This window comes from Nothoprocta perdicaria, unplaced genomic scaffold, assembly GCF_003342845.1.
Source record: "Nothoprocta perdicaria isolate Ctin4 unplaced genomic scaffold, notPer1 scaffold_1, whole genome shotgun sequence".
Classification (NCBI taxonomy): domain Eukaryota; kingdom Metazoa; phylum Chordata; class Aves; order Tinamiformes; family Tinamidae; genus Nothoprocta; species Nothoprocta perdicaria.
Window position 1 is genome coordinate 14,013,672 of NW_020454093.1, and position 25,715 is coordinate 14,039,386.

Below are 25,715 nucleotides of genomic sequence, written 5' to 3' on the forward strand. Positions count from 1 at the left end.
TTTTGTTCTGGTTGTTTGGACAGAGGTAGGGAGATAAGCAGGTTATATTTTTTACTATATACAATCTTTAAAAAGTTGAATTTTGTCATAGAATCACAGAAAGGTTAGTTGGAAAAGATCTCTTTTCCAGATTCAGGGTTGGTCTCCACTCCAATCTCCTACTCAAGGCAAGATGWATCATAATGCAGCTCATTTCTTACTTTACCTTGGTGTTTGTCATATCCACAATGTACTGATCTCCTTTTATGCATTCCATTACAGGGAACCCATCTCTGTCAAGAACTTTTGCCTGTGAGTTACCAGAGACAACAAGAATAACATCTCCTGTGCTGCTGTACTGTAGGGATTTGATCTGATGGCTGGAGAGAGGAGGAGAAAAGAGAAATAAAGAGAGGAAAAAAAAGTTTCTATTAAATTCAGTTCCTGTAAGGCAGTATTATAATAAAAGTGTTAACAGTAAGAAAACATACAGTAGAAATAGGCCCATACACATTCCTATGCCATAAGGGAAAGAGTCTCAAAGTTTTTTATTTGTTTTTGTGTGTCTAATACTACTTTCCTGAGTCAGAGCATATAAAGCAACAATATTTACACAGTTGGCAACTAAAATATAGTTTCTGGCAAAGATATTTAAGAATGCCCCTATATTTTTGAAAGAAGAGTGTATTCAGCTATTCATCGAGCTTTTTCCTGTCTCTKAAAAAGCAACCTTTATATTGACAATAATCTATAAATTCCTTAAAAAAACTCAATTGTACAACAGAATATTAGTCATCTTTCAGCATTCTTCCACCTTTTTCTATGTTCAGGGTTACAGTTTCATCAAATACATGATGTTAACCATACTATCAATTCTGAAAACTGAACAGCATATAACAATTTGTCCAGTCTTTCTACAGGTTAGATAACAGCCCAAACACTCAAACACAGATTTCAATTCAATTGTATTAGTATCTAGTTTAATTTCTGTGTTGATTTGTAGACTTTCGCAGCAAGAAGTAGAAGTCAAAGGCTAGAGTATATTCCAGGTGAAGAAAACTGTTTCGCAGTTGACACCCACAAAGACAAAACAGCAATGAAACCTTTATCAGGTTTCTCATAACCATCCATTTTAGGGTAATTTCTTATATCTTTTTAAACGTAATTTAGCTTCTCTATCAAAAGTAAAATTCTTCAAGTGTACAGAATCTACATATTGTTTGGATAAAATCTGGAAACCCTGTTACTACGTAGTGTTAGCTATTGTCTGAAATTCATTATCATAATAACAACTGCAAAGCAAATAAAGAATATTAAATAGCAACTTTCTTCTGAGAAAAATCATATTACATTTACTGTTGAAGTCAACGCAAAGCAAACAACAGGCATTAAGAAACAGGAGTTCAATTTTCTTATTTTTTAGCGTTCAACACAAAAAAAAAAAATTCTTCTCCTGGTTTGTAACATCTGCAGTGCCAACCCTTTGCAATCAAATGTAGGTAACACAACAAAACTAACCAATTTCTCAAAAGTTTTTTTGCCCCAGAGGACAGAGGCTTCCATATTGGAGTACAGTATTTTCAAAAGAACTCTCGATTAAAAGATTAACTACAAAAATCAACATCAACTATTGTATACTAACTGTAGTCAATTGATCAAGGACGTTTGTGATATCACAAAATAACACAAAGATGACTGAAAGGACTAGTTAGAAAGGGCGCAATAACTAAAGAATCAGAGATTCTCCTATTTTTAGCCTTAATGAGAGCTTTAGGATCTGTCAGCATTCTGCTTCACATACACAGCTCATAGGAGATGCTGTTTGTGAAGCGGGTATCCCTTCGCTGCCCTCCCTGGTTACATGCCATGACAAGGATGTCAGGCAAGACCCACACAGCAGATCATATTTTGACATACTAACAGAAAGTGAACAATGATATTACTTCACATAAAAGCTTCAGCTGCACAGCTAATTCAGCATGTGGTACACGTATCAACTGCTACATGGGATCCATCAGCTAGATACAGACTCCTGCGGCATCAAAACTCTCCCTAAGAAATGAAGCACTCACTGAGCAAAACTGTTGAAGTGCATCAAAACATTATATTTCGATATCAAAGGATGTAGATCCTTTTGATAAAGAAAAACATACACATTCAAATACTATGGCCTTAAACAAGGCTATTTTTTAATATATTTTATAGTCAGTAAAATTAACAGTCAGATGGATTAACAAAACTCCAAGTGTGCAACCTGCAACTTAAACATTGAACATTTTACATTTTAGAGGGTAGTGACTTTGACTACCTCAGCAGTATGTATTAGCCATTAAATCACTCCTCAATCTGTACATTACTGTAAATTACAAAACACATTAAACACTGTAGTACATATTTTAAAAGTTCAGCACTGACCATAGTAAACTAAGCATAAGTTTCTCATTCAAATAGTTTCTGGCAAAACTGATTGTATTATGATTCAAAAGCCAAAAATTACTTCAAGCACCCTATTATGTAATGTGAACTGGCAGCCAAATTGGCCTAAGTATTATAAACTCTGAATTTTATAGAAAGGAGACTTTCAAATCTGGGAAATTTTGAAATAGATTGGAGGCAATGACTGCAGCAGCATCAATCTGGGCCTTAAGAGCAAAAATGATACTTGCACAGGAGAGGGGAATGAAGCCAATGACAAAGGAAATACAGAAAAAGACAAAAAGAAACCTGCAAGAGAGGGGGAACAGGATCTGAGTTCCAGAATAATCTCTGCAGACAACCAACAAACCTAAAGAATTCACCAGATTCACCTTTAAAGCAACAAATAAATTGTAGAAAATAATACTTACCGTGCAGTTACATCTCCAATTACTCTTTCTGTTCCACATGATCTATACATAGCTCAAAATTATTCTGCCCAGATCTGATTCAGGAATAATACTTATTTAGTTGTATTTCACCCACAAGAATGCTGAAACTCTCAAAAGAAAATGTCTAGCATATCTCCAAAGCATAGACTTTTTTTAATTATCAAGATTTGATAACAAAAAAAAAAAAAAGATATTTTTAAAGATTATTTTGCTTGATGCATGACTCGCGCATGAAGAAATTTAAGGCACAAAGTCAAATAGTCTGACACTAAAAAAGCAAGTCAGAGAATCCCTAATACATAAAGGCTCAGGCAATCTTCTGACAGAACTGTTCTGGACACTAAAACACATAAATTACAACTCTAAAGTAAAATGTTGTTAACATTGAGCTGCTCATCATCTGACCAATACTATCTTTTTTTATTTACATATCTGTCTGCACACTCTATCTTTACATTGGATTTATAAGCAACTCTCTTGTATGAGGGAACASCACCTGATTTTATAGGAGAGGCACAATAGGAACATTAATTTAACATCTACTCAACTTCATCAGGTGAAAAAGTTAGCCTGAGAGGAGATTAAAAAAAGAAATTTCACAGCCTTTAGTTAAAGAAAGAGGAAAAAAGGGTTAGGAGTAACTGTGTAATACAGCTTTTAAAATGACATGCAGAAATTGGTTCCATAAGTAGGGTATTTGTATGGCCCCAGAAGTAACTCCTTTTCAGATGTTTTTTGGAGTGTAACCAAAAGTGAGGTTCTGTGGAGGCAGTTCTTAAAAAAAAAAGATTTTTGCTTCTTATTAATGTTAAAACAAAATCCTTAGGAAACTTAAGGATTCAGTTTAATAGAACTTAAAGTTCAGTTTAATAGAACTTAAAAAGTTCAGTTTAATAGAACTAATCAATCTATATAGTACTTTCAGTCAGGACCTAAAGAACAGAGCTACAAAAAAATGGCCAAATTTAGACAGTCATGTAATTCCCCTGCATGTAACACACGTTTGTTTTAGGCTTCCCTCTAAGCCAAGTCAAAGGTCTAGTTTGAAGATACTGGTTTTACTGTTTTTCTCTTTTTCATTTTTTTCAACATTCTAAATCCAAGGAGAAATTAAGAAAGTAATTTGATATTATGCTACAAAATGAATCCTGGATAATATGGCAACATGAGATTTTTCCTCAGAGATTTTATCCTTAGAGTGAAGTTATATTTATGGCTCCAGAGTTGGATTTATGCTAAAACCTAAAGCTTCCAAATCAGAATTCCTCAGAATTCTTTTAAATTAATGTCTATGAATGCCAGCAATTCATGCAATCAAGTAATACATATTTAGTGTGTGTGTGCGCATATCTATCTATCTATATATATATGCATATACAATATATAGACCAACATAGAAGCAAGGTTAAATAATATTCCTCAGAGTTTCGCCACAGATTTCAATATTAGCATGACAGAATCTTTTTAACTGGCAAAGTTATGGTTCTCTTTGCATGTACAAAAYGATACAGAAAAGGCATTTAACTGATATTCTCTTTCTGTATTTCCAACTTGTGCAAAATTCACYTTCTCTTTATGAGGAAAAGATTAAAAACTAACATTTAGACTGGTTTCAATCCCTTTCAACCATGCCAAGACATCTTACAACTAATATCACATTAGTTAACCACCCCACAAGGTATGTTTCAGAACAATTTTGCTATTATTTATATTAAGTTAGTTTTGCACAAGACAGCTTTTTGAAGGAGTCCCATATTCCCGTTGTGTAGAATAAGCAATTCAATTGAGTGTGTTAAATTACCATTGAGCAGCACAGAAATTGGTTTCTAAACAAGACTCCAAATATACACACACGCATATATATCAACCCAGTGCCATAATTTTTGTTTGTAAGATAATACATCTGAGATTCTCCCTGCCACACAGTAGCCTCAATTGTCAATGCAGTGCAAGGGATAAGCACTTCCAGAAACAGAGGATTTTGTTCCTTCTATAGGTAACAGAAATTTTGTTCCTTCTATAGGTTTTCAATAATTAGCCAACTAGTTTTCCTCCTTCTCTTCTTTAATTCTTTGCAAGTGGAATACAAATGGAAAGGGTATTCTATTAACAATGGTTACAATTATGAACATCAATCTGCATTTGCATGCTGATATGCTATAAAAAAATCCATTTGCAAATTCACTTGTAGCTTTTAAACAAGGAAAGTAAAGAAGTCTTTTTGGAAAAAAAACCACAATGAAAAGATATGAAATTCYTAGGTTCTCATCCCATTTACCACAACTATAACGGAAGGTAAAAGCTTTCAAGCAAGCTATCTTAAAGCGTTTACTGCATTATATAAGGCAGTGCCTAGGCACAAATATAGGTTTTAYCTGATGTCAAAAAGATAGTCTTAATGCATACCATTCACAAGGCTGGAGTGACCGAAAAGCTTGGAGAGAGGCATCCATTCCAGCAAAGTCCCAAAATCTCACATCATAGTCATAGCCACCAGTCACCAAACGGGCACCCGAAGGATCCAAAGCCATGGCAGAAACCTATACAGGAGGGGGGGGGGGAAAATCAATTTTTTTTTCCTACAGTACTTTATATGTAACCAAAATACTATTAAAAGTATGTTAAGTTGCTGCTTCTGTCTGCCAGCTGTCTTTTGATTCCAAGTTTTCTTCTACAATGTCTCAGTGACCAAATATTTGAGAAGGGGTACTGAGAAGTAGAAACTACGTCATCTGAATTCAGCACTGAAGACAGCAGAGAAGTTAATTTACACTCTCTGCTTTCTAACCATCATTGTTCTATTCATCCACCATTGCTCTATTCAGATAATGCTTTATTTTTCTGAAGAAAACTGTACTCTAGAGGTTGCCTCAATATTTTGTGGCATTTAATTTTTGTTAAAGGTTTTGTATCTAAAGCAGTTCTGCATGCACGCTGTTAAATCTGCCTGCAGGATGGACGAAGAGAGGCGAGTGAACATTTCATGCCCATTACTCTCACTTGTTATTCTCAAATCACTAAAGGTAGAAGTTTATTGAAGTGGAATGCTTAGAAAAGATCTATTTTAAATCTGTACTACAGCAGTGTTTAATTCATCCTCTGGTAGAAACTACRGTAACAAACAGTATCTCATAGACCATCTCATTCGCCCTCATAAAAATACCTTTTCATATTCATAAAAATATTATCTACCTGCTATACTTTGAAATATCAACACAAAATTAGCTAGGCAATAGCTAAACAATTTGCCTAACTCACTAGAATTACACCATCTAGGAGTGTTGAACTGTAATGAAAAAAGCAATATAAAAGAAATAAACTACAAAAAGTTTCACAATTAATAAAAAAACTATACCTAATCTGAAAATACTAAAACAGCTGAAAAAGTACTCATGAGAATTTCAATCTTGCATGGAAGCCTTGCTTATGTTTTAAGTAATGGTATATAATTTAACCTCCATTAGGCACTTCAAGTCAGATAGAGCACAAGTAGCACACTAGACTCTAATCAAAGTATGGTATTAAACTTTGAATCAAAACCCTGCATCATCCCTACGTTAGACAGACAATCATCAGCCTCCGAAACCTTTTTCACTACAAGGTAGACATTCTATTATGAAATGAATCAATATTTCCAAGCACTAGAACCCAGACAAATAAAACCTGCATTCTCCAAATAAAGAATGCAGAAAGTTTTATTTTTTATTAATTTATTTTTCCTTCTGGAATCCATCTATCAATCATACCTGGATTCATTTATCTAGAAATGATTCATGTTGACCCACTATTTTTAAACAAGATACCTTTAGAAAAAAACATTAAAAATGGAAACAAAAGTCAGTTTGGGAGTTAAACAAAGGTGTTTTTAATCTAGTGATAATCTGTCCAAACAGTCCACGGCCCTGAAGGCCCTGTTTCCCCTCCTAAATTATCTTCATAACAAAAATCTTCTCTCAGAACTTACAGGATATTATGGCTATAAAGTTAGGACTGTAGAACCTGGAAAGTGAGGCCAATTAATTTCAGGTGTTTAACTTGTATTAAAAATTTCAGACACTCATCTCCAAAAATTAGAATAATTTGAATCTAAGGATGGTGCTTGATACGCATCTGTTCTGTATGGACAAAAAGTACTGACAGTCTCAATAACTTAATGTAGAAACATAAATACTACCAAAAAAAAAAAATCTTGTCTTAAAGATATATCTTAAAGATATGTTCTGGATGAGATGCAAAATTTGTTTTGCTAGAACTAAAGCTGAATTAAAATCAGTCTGAAAAAGTATGAGCTTGAGTTTTCTTCTTTTGAGTTTCAGAGAAAACATTCATGCAATATTCTTTATTCTATCACAAATTGATTTCCAGTCACTTTCTCCCTGAGGATGGACCCGCTCCTTATGCTGGTTTCACACCATAGCCCAGGCTTGCCCTGCTTTGTTTCAGTCATTCACTTGCAGAAAGTGTCATCTTTCTGATATATCTAAAACCCCTATTCTCCTAAAAGGCACAAAGGATCATCAGATATACTAATCCTGTGTATCTCTCCCAAATCTAGTTTATATATTTACAAATGTATTCACCATTTTTCATTTTACTTTCTCTCCCAAATCTAGTTTATATATTTACAAATGTATTCACCATTTTTCATTTTACTTTCTTGAATCAAATGCTTAAATGTACTACTGCTTTATACTATGCCTAAGAATGAATCACTACAGTTACCGCTGCATCATTACGACAAACTTGACTTCGGAGTGGAGCAGAACGCAACCAYGTACATGTTTCCACAAGAGGGGAGGAAAGAAAAAAGTTAGCCCTTTTAATCATTTAAATGCAAATTTTGAGCCCCRTATTTTTCATTTAGGATTTCTAACATATGGAAACACTGAGCATCTCCAGGTTAATCATACATTCAGGTAACGGATTCAAAGATTCTCTTCTACAGCTACCACCAGCTGCAGCACTGTGCTAGGAGCAGTCAGCAAGCACCAAAATACCCCTGATTCTTCACTCTTTCTCATACTCACCTACGTGTCAAACYGTCACAYGAAAAAAAWATATATATATCCCTGAAGTTTCATTGGGAACAGTAACTCCTATCACACTGTACAAGCAAGGCAATCGGGAAATTAATCAGGTTTCTGGAAACACTCTCCAGCTTGGGAAATCTTTTCTGATACTTTTCAGCTGCACAGGAATAGAGTCATCATCAACCCAAGATCATTAGATTGAAGAGGTACAGATGGGATATAAAAGTTTAGCTAAAGTGCATGTACATAATGAAAAGACTGTACTTTAAAACACTGGGATAAAAAGAAAAAGAGATAACAAGACACCTACTTCCTCCTATCCTTAGATAACTGTCATTTTACCACGCAGCTACATGTGTGAGTAGTTTTATTATTTAAAAAAAAGAAGGAAGAAGGACAGACCCTTTATAGAGGAGCTATTTCTCTTCCAATGATCTGTTTCATGCACTGGGTCTAGCCTAATCTAACTGCACTATATATAACCATGCTATAATTCACCTCTGCTCTAGGTGATGACAGCTGCATTCCCATGCAGTCAAAATACCTCAGAAGCCCTGTGAAACTTGAAATCCTCCTTTTACAAAGCCTTTTAGTTAGAAATAATATAAGCTTATATTTCTAGAAACCACAAAAATAAAGAAAATGCATTAAAGAATATAGTGGAAGGATTCCTCAGATTTGATATGGGTAGCAGCATGGGTCTGAACAAGCTAGGTCTTCAAAATTAAGAAAAACAATCTTCTTGTCAGTGACTGAGCTTTGTATTATATTTCTATACTTGATGTCTCCCTGAAGAACGCTTGCAAACATACATAAAATCTCATCATCCAAGGGTCAAAAAAAAAAATCTGCAACTCAGAGCAATTAGTGAAGTAAGCAAAAATAATTATACTATTCAGAACATCACATAGAAAACAGGAAAATACCTTCACCAGTGCTTGTGCAAAATAACCAAATGCAAAAAATTCCTCTACTTTTTCTCTTTACGATGCAATACTATTCATCTTTCRTGCTTTCTAAAACTTAAAAAGTATACTTTTCTATTTTCAAACTCCAATGAATTGCCAYGTAGAATAATTTTCATAAATATAATATCCTTGATGTTTTTCATCTCCTACTAAAAATAGTCTTAAAAAAACCTTTTTATAGCTAAGTTAAACCTCTAGAAAGTTTCATAAAATGTGTACAAATAATAAAATTTGAATTATTAAAATCATAAATCACTTGATGCTTAATGTTTTAGTTTGTTATAATATTAAAATCTTATCAACTTTATTACTGAAAAGTGATTTTTTACTGACTGAAAGTATTTGGAAAATTTTATTAATTGCACAAAATATGAAATGATCTAGATACTTGTTTCATTCTGGAGAAGCAATCTGGTCAATCAGTGCACACACATACACAGAAGCTGAACTTCTGTTGGAAGATGAAATTACTCAGACAAAAATGAACTAAAAAAATAGTAGTTTTGAGTCAGAGTGGGTTCTTTGAAAGAGAATGGAGGAACAAGAATGAGATGAAATGAAAAAAGGGTATAATCAAAGACAAAGAAGAACAAAGCTTCAGGAAATTTAGAATGGCTTGTATAAAGCACTTAGATTCAAAAAGATGTACAAAAGAACAAAGTCTGATATTTTCAGTGAAATATTATGCCAGATACGGTGTCTATAATAGATTCTGTAAAATATATCAAAACAAGTTAAAAAAGGAAGTTTTTGCAGCTATAGATCTGGAAATATAGAAAAAACAAGTCCGATATTACAAAATCCTGCTGTTAACTCAGAGCCACAAATAGTGGTTAAAAAAGTCAGATAAAAAGCATCGATAATATATTTGTTGGGAAGTTGCYCTAGCCTAATCCCTTTTTCCCCCTTTGAAGCATTGAAAGAATTCAAATCTACTTTATTTCCCACTGATTTTAACATAGTATTATAAATTACATTCTAAATCCTCCTTCCATTTACTATTTCAGGCTCTCATTACATCTATTACTGAACAGATACCTCCCAATGTGAAATGCTTTTTACTGCAAATTTATAAACTGAACAGAAAGAAAGGGAGGAAAAGTATCATTTTAACAAGTCACAAATCAATTCTTTCAATAACAAACTTTTCAGAAGTTAAGTTGTTTTAAGGAAGTAAGCTTTCTAGTTTGGCTTGCAGCTCAAATTTTGCCCAGACACCCTTGCAAGATGCTGAAATCATTTGATTTGTTGGGGTGTTTTTGTCTTCCACTATTCAACAGGCTTTGCAATCTCAGTAATCACAACCTTCACACACAAGCTTTTTGTTCATATGTTCATACTTCTGTTTATTTAGCTACACAAACTTCAGTTTTCTCCCACTGCATTCAAGCTTTGCTATAGCAGCAACCAATTTCAGAACAATAGAGTTTGCCAGTTGAACTTTATAGTTCTGGAGAAACAAAAAAATATATTGAATGCATGTAATCACTTACTGTTTTTGTCCCATGYTGAAGAGTAATTTCATGAGAATCTGGAATTTTCTTTACAGGATTCTGGAAAAAATAAAAGGAAAATCCACCTCCATTAATACAGTTCTACAACCAAAAGAAAACCAAAAACCTCTACCACAACATAAATATATATGTGTATGTATATATTTTCCAGGTTTTTCTCTTTAGAAAAAGATAWTAAAATTCTTTCTGCTCTGTAATCACAAATATCTGTATTGATCCCGCATTGAAATTTCATAAATCCATCACATTATACAATCACTTTTCAAATAAAAAGAATCTATGAAGTTAACAAAGCTATAGGACTTATCTGATTTATTGAAATTATTGCTTTTCAATCCTCTCCCACTTTGGTTATCCCCAGCTCTAATTAGGCTTCAAGACTACTTGAATTTCATAGTGTATTGAACAGCAACTTACAGATCAAAGGCAATTACAGCTTAAAACTGCCAACTGTAACAGCTACATTAAAAAAAACCAGTTAAGTTAGAAACAAAATCCTTTCAGTGAGTCCAAAGTTTTACAAAGGTTACATGAAAAAAAATTCCATCCAAACTCTCATTAATCTGATACTGCTAAATTTCCTCACAGTCAATCATTTTGAYGCCAAACATCTTGTTTATAATTTTCTGTTGTCAAAGTTGCATTTTAAAATAATTTTAAAGCACTCTTCACAATAAAATCTGTATATCTTTTCCGATTCACGCTGTCAATTCCTTCCAATTTTTGCTCTTGCTACAGAAAGTCTTTAAAGGACTAGGCTGGTATCTTGAAAACTCTTTCTCCTTCACTTCTATCAGCTTCATATTGATGACAAAACTGAAAATTTCACTGACTTTGAACAGAAACTTACACTTCTCAGCTTACTCTTATCAGTAAGAAGGATACTGATACTCAAACCAAATATATAGCACTTTTCACCTTTCTCATGCATAAAAAGAGAACAGAAGACTCACATCTACTGTGCTCACCTTTGCAGCATGCATACATCTTTGGTGGACACAGGTGCTCAAAAGGGAAGTCTGGTAGCATATAAATCGTTCAGATGCACCCAAGTAATGAAATATTCATGAAACTGTGGTTCATGTAAATGTGAAAAAATAACTGCGAAACTTTAAACAGCTACATGTGACATTACATTGCAAAGGACAGCTCACATGACATCCCAAGAGCCCTTTCTATGGCTCTAGTGCTTTACAWGTTGGGAAACAGGAGTAACTCAAAATTCTCAACTAAAGCCATGTTTATGAAAATCATTTTTTTGTACAATACTCACTACAAAGCATTTAGAGAAAGTTACAGTTCTGTTACAAATAAAGCTTTCCATGACAGATCATTCCTCGCACCATAAATTTGTATTTGCTCTGTGGAGATGCCAGGAACTGTTCAACGGCTTTTGACTGTACTTGCCACCTAAGGACATTTTATAAAAATGTAAAGAAGCTTAAAAAAAAAAATACAAAGAGTTTTACATATTTATGTTGTCACCCACAAGAAAGGACGCACCACTTCTCCAAGTGGAAAGTTTTTCCCAGAAAATTCATCCACTGATGGAAGGAAAAAGAGCATTTGGGCCCACTCATCTTAATCACTGCAGAGTGAATTATTTTACATTCCAATTCACAAAGCCGGGTTTTATTTGTACTGTTTGCACTGATTATATCAGTTTAACTATCCTTTCCATAGCTCAACAAAACAAAACACACCTCTTGAATATCTGAATTTCAAATAGAGCAGATGAGACCGTCTTTCCAGACAAAGACCAGTGCTAACTGGTTACCAGTAAGTGACCAGCTTGACTGTTTTCAGCCAGCTTCTTATGCTTGCTATGTGAGATTAATCAACGGAGGTGATTTTTACTAACATATTACTAAAAACATAGCACCAAAACCAGCACTTAAAAACCTTAAGCACACCAAAAAATGCTTTTCACACRAGCACTTTAGATTAATAAAACGCACTAGAACAAACTTGTCTAACTGCTAGCTCCTTCAGGTGACAATAATTAAAATCCTTTTCTAATGAGTAAAATACTCAAAAACATGTATCTGTTGCAAAGTACACTCATGTTAGGCACGTTTCTGTCCACTTATCCGTGAGAACAACAGAAACAAATACATTCTGTCATCTGATAAATCAAACAGTCTGGGCCTGAAAGCTGCACATTTGGAGAGCACTATCTGTGAATCATTTGTCAGTGTCCAAAGGATTCCTGATGGTTCAAGTAACTGCTTAGACTGTTCAAAACAAAATTAAACAACCACCAGGAATATAGCTTGGCATAACCTTTTAGAAATCAACCACACATGTGAAGGATCTTATTCTATTTCAGTAACTCTGAACGTCCTAAATTATAGGGGATACACTAGATATCTATAACCTGCAAGCACGCATGCCTATAAACACACACAAAAGCCAACATCATCTTCATGCTCTCAAGAAAAAAACATTGTTAATATATTTTATATTGTTTTGAATATCAAAATGCCCTGTATCTTGRCATTTTACTAGAAGTCTGACTGGTTGAAAAGACAAAGTTTGCCACAGTGTACCTGTATGTCCAAGTGTTCCATCTGCTACTTGGATTTCAGATGTCAGTTTATGTAATATTGATTTTTACCTTTTTGATAATGCTATTCTGAAAGAATTGCATCACAATTATAAAAGACAATAGGATACCTTAAGTTAAAAAAAAAAAAGTTATCAGAACAAAGTTAACATGTTAAATTTCTATTTCCAATTAAGCAGTAAATAAAAGAAACTAGCTTTGGTTTAACATATCTCCTTACATTTTAAGAAAACTTGTCAACTCCTTGGCTTCCACAGGATTAATGTCTTAAACCTGCAAAACCACGTATTCTAGCAGTGTGCAGTTTTGCCCAGAAATGAAAAGCAAGTCTTACCTCTTAAATAATTTCTGCACTCTGCAATTCAGGAATCACATCTGCCGTTTTTATTTGCATTTTTCAAGGTAATGCCAGCCCTAGCTAACTATTAAGCTCCCGTGCCTTCCATTCACTATGTCACTGTCCCCAGATACTCCCTCTAGGAGTTTCCTTATTCTCAGCCAATACTCAGAAAATACACTACTAGAATGCAGACTACTAGAATACAGATTAAAACTAAGTCAAAGTCTCCAAAAAAAAAAAAAAAAAAGGAGTTTCCTTATTCTCAGCCAATACTCAGAAAATACACTACTAGAATGCAGACTACTAGAATACAGATTAAAACTAAGTCAAAGTCTCCAAAAAAAAAAAAAAAAAAACTTGCATTAAACAACATCAGAGAGATTAATCTACAATTAAAAAATTCCTCAGCCATAACCATYCGTTACCATTGCTAACAGATTGACCATTTCAGAAATCTGAGAAATTAAACCATGATAATTGGCTTAAATGGATAAAAGCAAAGTCTATGAAAAACAAAAAATAGATTCCACAAGAGCAAAACAAAGCACAGGTCAGAGAGACAACAGTACTGATCTCTCAAACTAAAAACTKAGTTTGAGAAGACCAACAACACACGTCCACATCATCCAGATGTGATATAGTGCAGAAAAACAAATAAATGCAGTAAATCCATCAGCTAGAATGCTAAATGAATGCCTCTTCTAAAAATAAGATAATAAAAAAGGCATATCAGAAAGGAGATCAAATATTGCTCTGTTCACAGAGGGTTTTCTGTATTTTATAATTGGAAACAATCCTGTGCGGAAGAGGCTTTAAAAACTGCACGCATCTTTACAACCCAGACTTTTAAAGAGGGATTTTTCTGGGCATAATACTATAGGATGCAACTAGACTTTTCCCTGTGTCTAGAATTGTCTTTAGATTCCTACAGAGAGGGTCCTGCCTCCTTTATGGTTTCAAGATCATAAGCCACTCTGGAAGCAAATAAATTTCCTTTTCTGGCCATCTCCTGCCCTCCTGTGAAGTGTCCTGAGCCACTGTCCTACAGCAGAGCCGTGGTTTAGCCCAGCTCAAGCCACACAGCCCTAGCTCTGCTCTCCAGCCCCTTACACTAAGCCTAAGTGCATCTTGAGCATTGAGAAGAGATTAAAGAAAGCTTGGTCACTACTTACAGTAAATATCTTAGGCATTATATCAAAAAAGCCCCTTTTAATGGATTTCATCCAGGAGAAATATGTAAACACTCCTTTTGCAGTCTTTGGGGTCTCTGCTTTGGTATATTTTCGCTGGAGATGATACTGCCTGTCCACGTGCAGAAGTGAGAAAAAGGTAGTGGGAGTCACCCTTTAATGAGAATTCTCCATTTCAGGTGAAACAGAGGCTTTTGTAAAGCTTATATAACAGGGATCAGCTGACACACAAGATGGATGTCTCCCTTTAAGACCTGTGGGTAATAAGGTTATTAATGGACAACAGGAACAGCTGGTGGAAGTCGGAGAGGGAGACAAAAAGTCCTAGCATCAAATGATGACAAAATTACCTTAATCTATTTAAATAGCAGTAGTAATTAAAATTCCTACTAATATGAAGGACTTCCTGCAGAAAACTTWTTTCAGTAATCCAAACTCTAGGCCTTCTGGCAATTAAGAAAAGACTTCATTTGCAAACATGAACACAACATATTCAAGCAAAATGCTTTAGTAAAGATCTGTTAAAGACTGATCCAGCCTCTTGCACTCCACAAAGACTGACTGACATGGAAAAGCTGTGGGGGGTGTTACCTGGAGGAGCCTTAAGTTTTAGGCTCACACAGGCTGACAGTGCTGAAATCTTTCTTGTAACTAGTCAAGAACAATTTTCTATTTTCTTCAGCACAGTTTCAAAGAAATAGGTGCAATTAAAAGTAATCATGCATAGCAGAGGTAAAGACAAAACTACAATGTATTCTAATAGGAATATTCATACTGTAATTAATGTGACACCTTGAAAGAAAATGCTCTTAAGAGATTCTTAAGAATAAAGCAAATAGACAGAAAACTCATCAATTATTCTATTCAACTTAGAAAGATCACTTTCTAAGATGACAGTTCCCAAACTGGAAAGGCACAACACTCCAAGCACCAAAATTTCAGGCTAATCCAATTAGTGAAGTGCTTTAAGTAACTTTCATTTTACAAGTGCTACAGAAAAGCAACTGATATTTGTTGTTGCTTGCTCATTTCTGTGGCAAAGGTGTTCAGTTTACAGGTAAAAGTATCTCTCTCAAATATCACCTTAAATTCAGCCCTCGTTCTTCTCTTTCAGCGCAAAAAAGTTAGCAAAGTCCTAGCAAACTTAATGGGGCACCTGCACTTCAGTTCTGAGCCACAAGCACTCAGTTCTTTCTGTCCTACCTCCAAATTTGAAAGATTCAAGAAAATTCAGCAATCTACTTGATGATGGACAGAGAACAGAATCTTACAGACTGAGTCTGCAAGGGTATCAAAAGAGAGTAAAAGCAGGGAGAAAGTATTTCAGAGAACTAKAAAAATAAAATGCTTCATTCCTCTYATCAGACTAGTACCRTATTTTAAGCCTTTGGACACCTAATGCAATTTTCTAGTAAAGGCAGTGGCATCTTAGGACAACAAGGAGTTTTAATTTATTTTTAAATTTTTATATATATGTATATATATTTATATACATGTATATACATTTTTATATATATATATATATATTTGAAACCCCTTTTGCAAATTACCACACACAGATATCCACACTTTGTTCTGCAGATTGTTCCTCCTGAAACAATTAAGACCTACGGTCTTAAGAGCATATCACTTGTAAAACAGATAGTTGCTCTGAATCATGATTTTTTACTATTTTTCTCCATAACTTAAATAAGTGAAAATAAGCTCTACAATTTATACTTAGGCTGTACAAGAGTAAACTTGAGAAAGATGCAGTATAATATATATATCTCGTGAGAAATGGATAAAAAGTTGTTTTACAGCAACACRAAAATAGATATATTTTCTTTGTTATACGAACGCATTATCCACAAACTTGCAAGCAGAATARAGTATCCATATTTAAGGGACATTTGAACAACTTTTAATTTCCTCTCTTTTAGGTGTTAAGTGTTGACATGTATTCTGATGCATAGKATTAAGTTTGGTTTAGCCTAGATTCCTTCAAGTTTAGATATCTGATGCATCTAAAAAAGAAAACAGTTACTTCAGGCTTCCTATACAGTCCTCAAGATGAGACAGATAAATCTAAAAGAAGAATCAATGTATCAAAAATGTGAATCATCTAGAGAGTTCTCCTTCCTCATGACCTATTCAGGGAGTATAAGGCAACTAAATTCCTAACATAGGCCTCTTGATTAGGTTAGAGGGAATCAAGGCACATGTGTGTTTATCATCTAAAAATTTGGCCTGAAAAAGATAAAGAAAAAGAAAAATATTATGAAAAACAAGAAGATAAATGCAAACACTGCTATGAATCATCTTGGCTGATGTTCCCATGATACACCCACAATATCTGTTACTGTTGGAAAAACAGACAATTCATAACTCTGTGACAAATGCAGAAAACCTTCAGAATGAACAGAAATGCTAAGGAGGCCCTATAGAATATTATCTTGCCCAGTCACCATTTTTAGTTCTGATCACACTAGGAAGAGCACAGCAGTCACGTCTTGAATTTTAAGCATGAGAATAATAAGGAGGGATTATTCATTTCTTAAATGAGATAAGATGCATTCCTCTGGGGTGCATTCAAAAATTAAGGAGAGATTTAGGCAGAAAAACTTCCTTTCTAATGCCTAAAGGAAAACTATTTATTTATTTGATACAGAGACAATACTGTGGCTAGCCTCTCTCAACATCTTCTAAATCACAGCTTTATGAATTTTGTCTGTGATCTCAACCAGAGAGCCTTGTCAGGTTTAAACAGCATGGGAAAAGGCCTTAGACTAAAAATCTTCATTCCTACATATGAACACCTAAAACTATAAATTCATAATGTTGTTGTAAGTCAGATATATTCTATGATATGATGGGTTAAAGGTAATTAAGAGACTGGTCCTAGACATAACAGGTAACATAAATTAAATTCTTTCTTTTCTTGCCACTTAGTGGAAGGTCTAATTTTCAAAAGACTCCAATGGCTTACTTCTTGTAAGTGTTATTACAATTAGACCACAGCACAGTTTGTAAATACCTTTATATATACATATACACACACATATATATATACATACACACACACACACACACTCATAACACACACACAGTCCCATACACATATTAGTTCTAAAGCAGTCAATGTTGRCCTGACCTTCCTCCTGTGAGATAATTGCCGATTTCAGGAGATTGCAATTTTTCACCACAGCTTCTAAAATCTTATTCAGGTAATTTCTAAATTTATAACAAGTCCTTGATTAATGAAATTATATTTTACATTAACATTTATAAAKCATTATGCTCTCACAATATATATCAAAAGAATTTCCTTGAGCCTTTTCCAAAGCAGAGTCTAATCACTGATAAAACCAATCTAAATCTAAAATTGCCTATAGCCATTCGGGTTTCCTTTGCAGTTCCTGGGAGAGAAATTCTCTTAACCCAAGTGTTCTGGCGATATTCCAGATATGTAATACTCTGCTTATATAACCACCTGCCTATTTCASCTTTATAATTTCAATTCCAAATACATACATATGTCTATTTGCTAGAATAGCATGCACAGTACCACACACTGTGGAAAATGCCTCAAGAGCTTTGCTACAGCAATAAGATACATAAATTTACTACTATCTAATCTGTGGAAAATGACCAAAAAAAGTGGCATCTTAAATACTACATAACTTTTAGAATACTTTTAGGAATACTTTTATTTACTCAGAAACAGCAGAGCAGAATAGCAGTCAGAGGTAATCAYAGCTGAGAATGAGAAACAAAATGAACACACGTCTCTGCTCTGAAAATCTGCTTGTTGTGACATGCAATCAGTAAATAAATAGCTTAATTTTAAAGTCACAAAGGAAAAATAATTGTGAAGATTCTTCTGTGGCATGTAAATGCCAAATGCTTAGTTCAGATGCACAGGTTTCCTTTTGGCACTCACATATTCCCCATTCCACTTGATAAGAATTTCTCTACTACATCAATTTTGCATAGGTTTCTRGAGCATGGAATATGACCTAAAACACACATGTGAAAGAATCCACAAACACACTATGAGACACAGGATCAGGCTGAAACTAAGTTTTCCTTAAGGCATAACATATTTCAAGCTTACTAACTAGCCCTTTTAATTACTTAGCTTAAACTCACTCTCCAGCATAGATGTAGCTAAACTGTACAGACACTTCATTCTATCACCTTCTGCCAAACTTTAGGAAAAAAATGCAGAAGTTTTCACTTGACTTACCAAAACAAAAACAAGAAAGCCAAGGCTATAACAAAAAGTCCAGGAACAATAAGTTGTAGTTTTAGATATTCTTCAGTAACAGTTCTGTTCTCTGGATTTGTTTTCTGCACTGAAATAAAACTACTTACAAACTACTTTAGTATTCAAGCCACACACCTACTATAATTTTGACATTTTGGGGGGAAAAAAGTACCTATCTTTATAAACCTTCCATTTATAATGTAAATTCCTTTTTTTAAAACTCAGTGAAGCTACAAAGCTTTTGCAGCAAAAGGCAATTTTAGTGATGTGGGTTCTACAGAAATACATTAAAATAATTTATACAGTAGAATAAATACTACTGTTTCTTTAACAAATTTCATAATATTGAAGAGCTTAAGCTTTAAAGCATTTCAGGAGTTTAAAAAAAAAAATCAGAAGCGTTATTCTCCAAGCTTTTACTTTTAGACTCATCCAAATTTAAAAAGCTGACTGAAGCAGTAGATGTTCAATGCAGGGCAATTATGTCTAAAATGCACATGGAGATTATTACAATGGAAATAAAATGCATCTGTCAACTAGTCAAAAGAGCCTGGTATTAACTGTTGGGACTTCTGGTCATCACTCTGGCATAGAATTTCATAAATATCAAGGTGACACTAATACAAATCCCCACACTGCTATGCTGGCAATAACACTAGAAAGCCATATCATTTAATCTGTATCTATGCATTTACCACCAATATTAGAAACATACCATTTAAGTTCAGGCTAATTCCTGATCTTTGAATCTGTGCAATCTCATTCCTGTATACCCCAGTTTCCTGATCTGTAAAATCTGAATATCTATCATAGGAACCTGCTAGAGTTTCATTCAATAATGTTGGTAAAGCTCTTCAGGGTCCTAAGGGATACTGTTATTCTCGGCAAATACACTACAGTCAGCAAAACYAGACAATCACATCTCTAGGGACAGAGAGTTGTCACAAATTATACTTTTCAACAGTTCTCCAATTCTAAAAGGTATTTACCAAAATACTTATTCCCAAGGTTTTAAGAGAGATAACAAACCTATGCACATAAGCCCAGTCAGCTACAGAGATATCCCTGTCTGAAAACTGAACAGTCAATTCAGCTACGGAATTAAAGTAAAGAAGAAAGAGAAAAAGAAACAGAATATACAGAAGAAAAAAAGATCTACAACCATAGGGAAGGGGTAGGAGGATTGGTGGGTTAGAAATTACAGCATGTCTAAGTTACTGCAGGAAGGAAGGACAATTTCCTATCTAGCCCCACAGCTGGTTCCAATTCTATTACTGTTTCGATTACTAATTCTCCCATGCCACCCATAAATTACCTTCAAAACATTTCACATTTAAGCTGTGTTCTAGCAACACAATTTTATGTAATGCGACATGAGAATAAATTGCTAAGTGACTTTATGCATCTGGATATAGGGAAAGATACATGTATATTGTACACGTGAGGTCCGTGGTCAGAAAACACACGTACCTTCCTTCATGTTCTGCTCTGGTATATTCCATTAACCAAACCAGTTATCTCAAAAGAAGAATCAAAAAAAAAAAAAACTCCAGAATAGTTAGTTGATTTATCTGACATGGTTAATCTATGGTAATACCACCAATAGTGTAAACATTTGAAAATTTTCAATACAATTACTAAGCACCAGCTCGCAGCTAATCCAAACTGCTTGTTCTTAACTTTAAGCATAAAACCCATCATTTTTAAAAGAAGTGTCCAAGAACTATAAAACATGCTCTATTGGAAGCCTGGCTATGATATCTATAGGCATACACAGATGTCTTCAGCATATACCAAAATTACTATGGAATCTCTGAAGATTCCACAAGACTGCATGGCAAGATGCATGATTACAGAGCCATTAATTTCTACATAGCAACTAAACAAATATTATTCATTTTTGCTTAGTTATGATTTGTACAAAAACACAGTAATGATCCCAAACACATTTTCTGTTAGAATGACTTATGTAGTCACTCTAAAAGGAATCTGAGGTAGAAAGGGTACAGAAGCAACATTCTCTCATTTCAATCCAGATTCAGGTAAAGATCTGGACAACATAATTTAGCTGCCTGCAYGGAAAAATGCAGCAAATGTTCAAAAATGCCACTCCTTACTGACTTGTAGTGATACGTTAAACCCTTGTACATATTTCTCACTCTATAACTGCCAAAAATATAGAWCGATTTTTTTGTTGTGCTCCACAAGGATCTGCTGCAGATCCTTCATATTACCTGAAGATTGAGTTAACTTGTCTTCTTAATGTGTAATAATCTAAAATTAAAAATTGGCATAAACAATGCAAATTAAGTCACTATTAACATTGTACACAACACTTAATCCAGCAAAAATTGATTAATAACAGTGTACATCTCCAACTTGGACAATACAGACAGTTAACAAGCTATTTGTTATGCACATTCATGCAATGAATGTTAACTTCTGATGTTCACATTAATCTCCATCCCTTTATCTGAGGGTCAAGAGAAAAGAAGAACAGTCCTAGGAATAAGAAACTCCCCTGTGACATATTTGGTGAGATTTTCAGTAAAGATATTGCCTGTGTGCCCATATCTTCTATGGGAYAAAATTGCTTCATCTTGCAGATGTTACTTTAATATACATGACAAGTTAATTCATGTGTTTGAGCTGCTTAGATTCTACCATTTTCTGTAAGAAAAACTACCAATAAACAGAATTTCTAATACCACATACTTTGAGATACTCTAAAGTTCTTATGAGCTGTTTACAAAAAAAAGTAAAAATAAACAAGAGGAACACATTAATTAATAACAGCAATAATTAAAAAACCTCTGTGCCTAATAGTCTTACTATGAGTGAAATGAAGCATTTGTAGAGAATAGATTTGTGTTATTTCTTATCTCGTTGTTGAGCAACTCTGGTGAAGTTGATGGGAAAAGCATGATTCCTTAACTGCCGTTTCCATTAAAAAAAAAAAAAAAAACTCCTGTAGTTCTTCCCCAGTAATAAACAAGTGCTCAGGCATAGATACCACCTTGCATTATATTGAAAGAGAAAAGAAAACATACAATAAGGCAAAAATGAGTATGGAAAAGAAGCAGAGAGTATAATAAACACATATAAAACACTGCTGTGATGAGAAGGAGTAAAGGACCTGCAAATGCTCTGAATAAAATGTAGTCCAAGATATTTCTCTCTCTTTTTTTCCACACCCCTTCCTCCAARTTTTGTTACAGACATTTTCCAGACAACAGAGAAGGAAGTCAAAGCATGGATTCCCAATAGCACAGTTAGGTGGGCGTGGGCAGAACTTTGCTCCCATTTTGGGGATTTGTTCCATAGGCTTGGATCCTTCTCATTAACCTTGTCTTTGACTTGCCCCTTTGACATGTGGGCCRTGAAGTGGTACAGCTTAGTTCTGAAACCAATGTTGTCTCACATAACACCTCCTGGTGCCCTAGACTTGACTGTTTCCCAGGACTCTTTAATAATTCACATTTCACCTCTTGGGAGCCACATGAAATGTGTAGCAGAGAGGCCTGCTTTACAGGCCTATCAACTGCTTTACATTGAACTTTTCAATATCATTACTCTGTTAAAAGTGCAAGAGTATACAAATCATTTTGCAAGCAAGCACACAAAGGGCCTTCAAGTTGCGCTCATCTTTCTTGGACAACTTTAGAGATTCACCACACACAAGGCACTCAACATCTTCACTATTTCTGGCTACCATAGGTGGCATCCAGCTTGTGATCCCAAGATGAATGTCACAGTATTGAGAATGACAGCATCCGCTTATCTTCCAGCTCCTTGCTTTTTTATAGTTAGAGAGAAACTCTTCCTGGCTCACTTTATTAGCTGAAGTCTGCCTTTGTAACCTTTTTTTCCCCCTCCCAGGCAGAAGTCACTGATATACACAGCAAATTATTACAGTGGGAAAACCTTGACACTACTGCAACCTCTCTTACCTTTGAAGCACTTTCCCAAGAACTTTTAGTACAAGGTAAAAATAAGAAGACAGAGAAAGTAAAAGAACATGGAATATAAAGCAAAGTCAACAGGTTGACCAAAAAGGTGTACAAAAATGTTCTAAAAATCACCATAAACTTCTCATGTATTCCTAAATTCTCAGTCACTAGGATACCGAACAATTCCAGTGGTGTAGAATATACATGAGGGAACAAGCTACCAAGAGTGAGCAAATGCATATAAATAGATTTTTGCAGTTGGTTGTGAGTATCAAGAGCTTAGAAGTATCTATTAATACTGGCAGGCATGGGATAGCTGCACATTGCACTGTCAGAATTTTACACAATAAAGGGTGTGGGAGATTTCTGGCTAAGACACTGCATTTTTCAGTAAGCTTTAGATATTTGTTCTTAGAGAATCGTCAAGTTCAAGTAACAAGTCTCTCTGCAAAATCTCACTTAAATACCTTAACTCACACAGAATATCATAAATTGCACACTATTTAATCTATCCCAATGGACAAAGGACCTTAGCTGACTCCCTTGGAACTTGAAATCACGACAGGTATGATATGTGAAGCCTGATGCTTACAGAGTAAACCCTTGTCATTTCAGCAGTGCCAGACGGAGAGATCATTGTCCCTGTGCGATGGCAGAAGCAGAGGCTCAGACAGCACGTAGTCAGGTGCGGCTATGCAACCATTCCAAACTGAAGGTGGATTSGTTTCTTTTATGAGATGAGCAATCACAGATTAAAAATAATATCTATATCTCCATRTATATTTAAATCTGCATTTTCAATGCAAACACACTTACATATAAAAAATATTTTACTCTAACATCATATTATCCCAACAGGCTCCCAGCTTTCAAGAATTATTTCCTGACAAATAATCCCTACAGCCTCAACTTATCTTTCTCGTACACTCTCAGTGACTCAGTCACTTCTAGCTTATTTCTAACTGCAAATAAATGTTAGAAATATGCAAACACAGCTTTGAAGCAAAATGGTTATTACAGGAAGTCTTAACACTTAATTTAGTTTGAATTTCATTAATGGTTACACCAGAGAAAATGCAACTTGAAGACATTTTCTTGGCTAGTTATAAGTTAGGGAGGAAGATTATATCATACTGTTATATCCAATAAAGGTCAAAAATCAGGGAATAGCAAGGTTGGCTCCAGGAAAAAAAAAAAAAAATTATACTCACCAAACAAGTAGCTTAGACTCATACATAATTCTCTACCATCACACTTTCTTTTTTCCTCTCTATATTTTTCAGAGTAATACTGCGTCTTTTACAAACTCTTATGACATTTGCTCTCCCTCACCAACAGCAAAGGATCCATACTCAGTTCTCACCCCCTTTTCTTTCTATGGGTGTGTTCCCATGCTACCAATTCCTAACTGCTTATTCATCCCTGTATTATCTAAGTGTGGTATTTGATGTTGATGAAACTATGGAAGSTCTGACACAATATCATATACAATACTTCAAGATGCAGATAAACACAAAACACATTTCTTAATCAGCTAGAAAAGCTGGGTAATTTCTCTGATTTTCTGCTACCAAAACAAACCTGGTCACATGATTTTAAAATGTTTGATGTAAAAAGACTATTTAAAAAAATTCCATTTCAAAAAAGAGGAAGTTCTGACCTGGCATCMCCAAGGAGAGGGATACCAGGAGGAAAGGAACACAGGGGAATGACAGGTTACCCAATCCCTGCAAGGCACCTTAGGAGGAAACGTCTGTTACCACAGAGACCAGGACTGTGGCAGAAGAAAGGAAAAAAAAGAGAGAAAATAGAAAGCAAGTTCAATTAGCTGTCCTTACCAAAAGAAATTTGTAGTTCAGGTAATATCTTATCTTAAAGAGGACACCAACTCTGAAGGATGCGGGAGGAAAAGAGAGACGCTGTATCATTGGAAGAATAGAAATTCATGTCAAAATTTTACAGATATATTCTACAGATGGGGTTTACTGTCATCATTATTTCTAGGATTTTATCCTGAATATTACACACATCTTCTGAAGTCAACCAGCCAACCAGTGCAAAAGTGGTACTTTTTTGTGCAAATGTGGTAAGCTTGCTTCCTTTGCAAGGAAGAGACACTCTTGCACCAGGTGGGGCAGAAAATGGTAGATAAATTTCAATGGACCAGACGATGCAAAAAAACTGAACGGACATTACTGACTCAAGAAGGAAACTAATTATTCTATGAGTTATTATTCTTTTTACCTCAACTTAAAATATAAGTTAAGCCTAGAAAGTTCTTGRTAAATAAATCTACATTAAGTTCCATCTTAACTACAAGTCTGAAAGATTTGGTTAGAAATAAAATTCAGTTCTAAAATTCAAAAATATTAAACTTTAAATTCCTTTAAGTTCCTTATTTGTTGGCATCCAGGTGCAGTTGAAAAGTTTAGGACCCAATTATCTTTTCCTCCTTCTGCGTAGGATTTCTGCACCACCAGTAAAATAACAAGCAAAAGAGTTCATCTTTTTCAAAGACCTAGATAWTCATCTTTAAAATCTAATGCTGACATCATTTGCCTTTTATATTTATCTGCCTGCATCAGCCATCATATTTATGGATTCTGTCTATTTTTAAATGTAATTTGATCTTTTTTATGCTAATCCAACCCCTTCAATCCCTTCAGCTCAGTCTTTTTCACAAAAGCAAAAAAAAATGTACTTTATGTCTGCAAAAGGGTTTAGCCCAATGATACTATTTCCAAGCAACAGATACTTACTCTATCTGCAGTAAATATAAAGGTAGGATTCATAATGGGACCAGAGGCAAAGGCACAATAACATTAAGAGAGTGTCATTCATTTTTGCTAGTTGTCACTTTGAGACAATGACTCAAAACGAGCAGGCAACGAGCCTGCTCGTTGCAGGCAACCTCTGTCTATACTAAAATAGTTGTAAAGTTGCCAACAGAGAAAAGCCAGAGGATTTTATCTTTCTCATTATCTATCTGCACTGGAAATTGTTATGATCTGTATATAAACTGATATTATCACCAAAAACTCAAGTCTTTCATGACTTTCATT

At 34.6% G+C, this 25,715-nt stretch overlaps 1 protein-coding gene across 1 annotated transcript in view; it reads right to left on the reverse strand.

Annotated features, from left to right (window-relative positions):
* The window catches only part of WDR70 (WD repeat domain 70), a 117,985-nt gene that overhangs the window by 78,108 nt on the left and 14,162 nt on the right, over nucleotides 1-25,715 (reverse strand). Inside the window, exons 5-7 of the mRNA XM_026037965.1 lie at nucleotides 10,338-10,397; nucleotides 5,253-5,386; nucleotides 206-359 (exon numbers count right to left, since the gene is read on the reverse strand). Of these exons, the coding sequence (XP_025893750.1) occupies nucleotides 206-359; nucleotides 5,253-5,386; nucleotides 10,338-10,397 (348 nt within the window). The remainder of the gene's footprint in view (nucleotides 1-205; nucleotides 360-5,252; nucleotides 5,387-10,337; nucleotides 10,398-25,715) is intronic.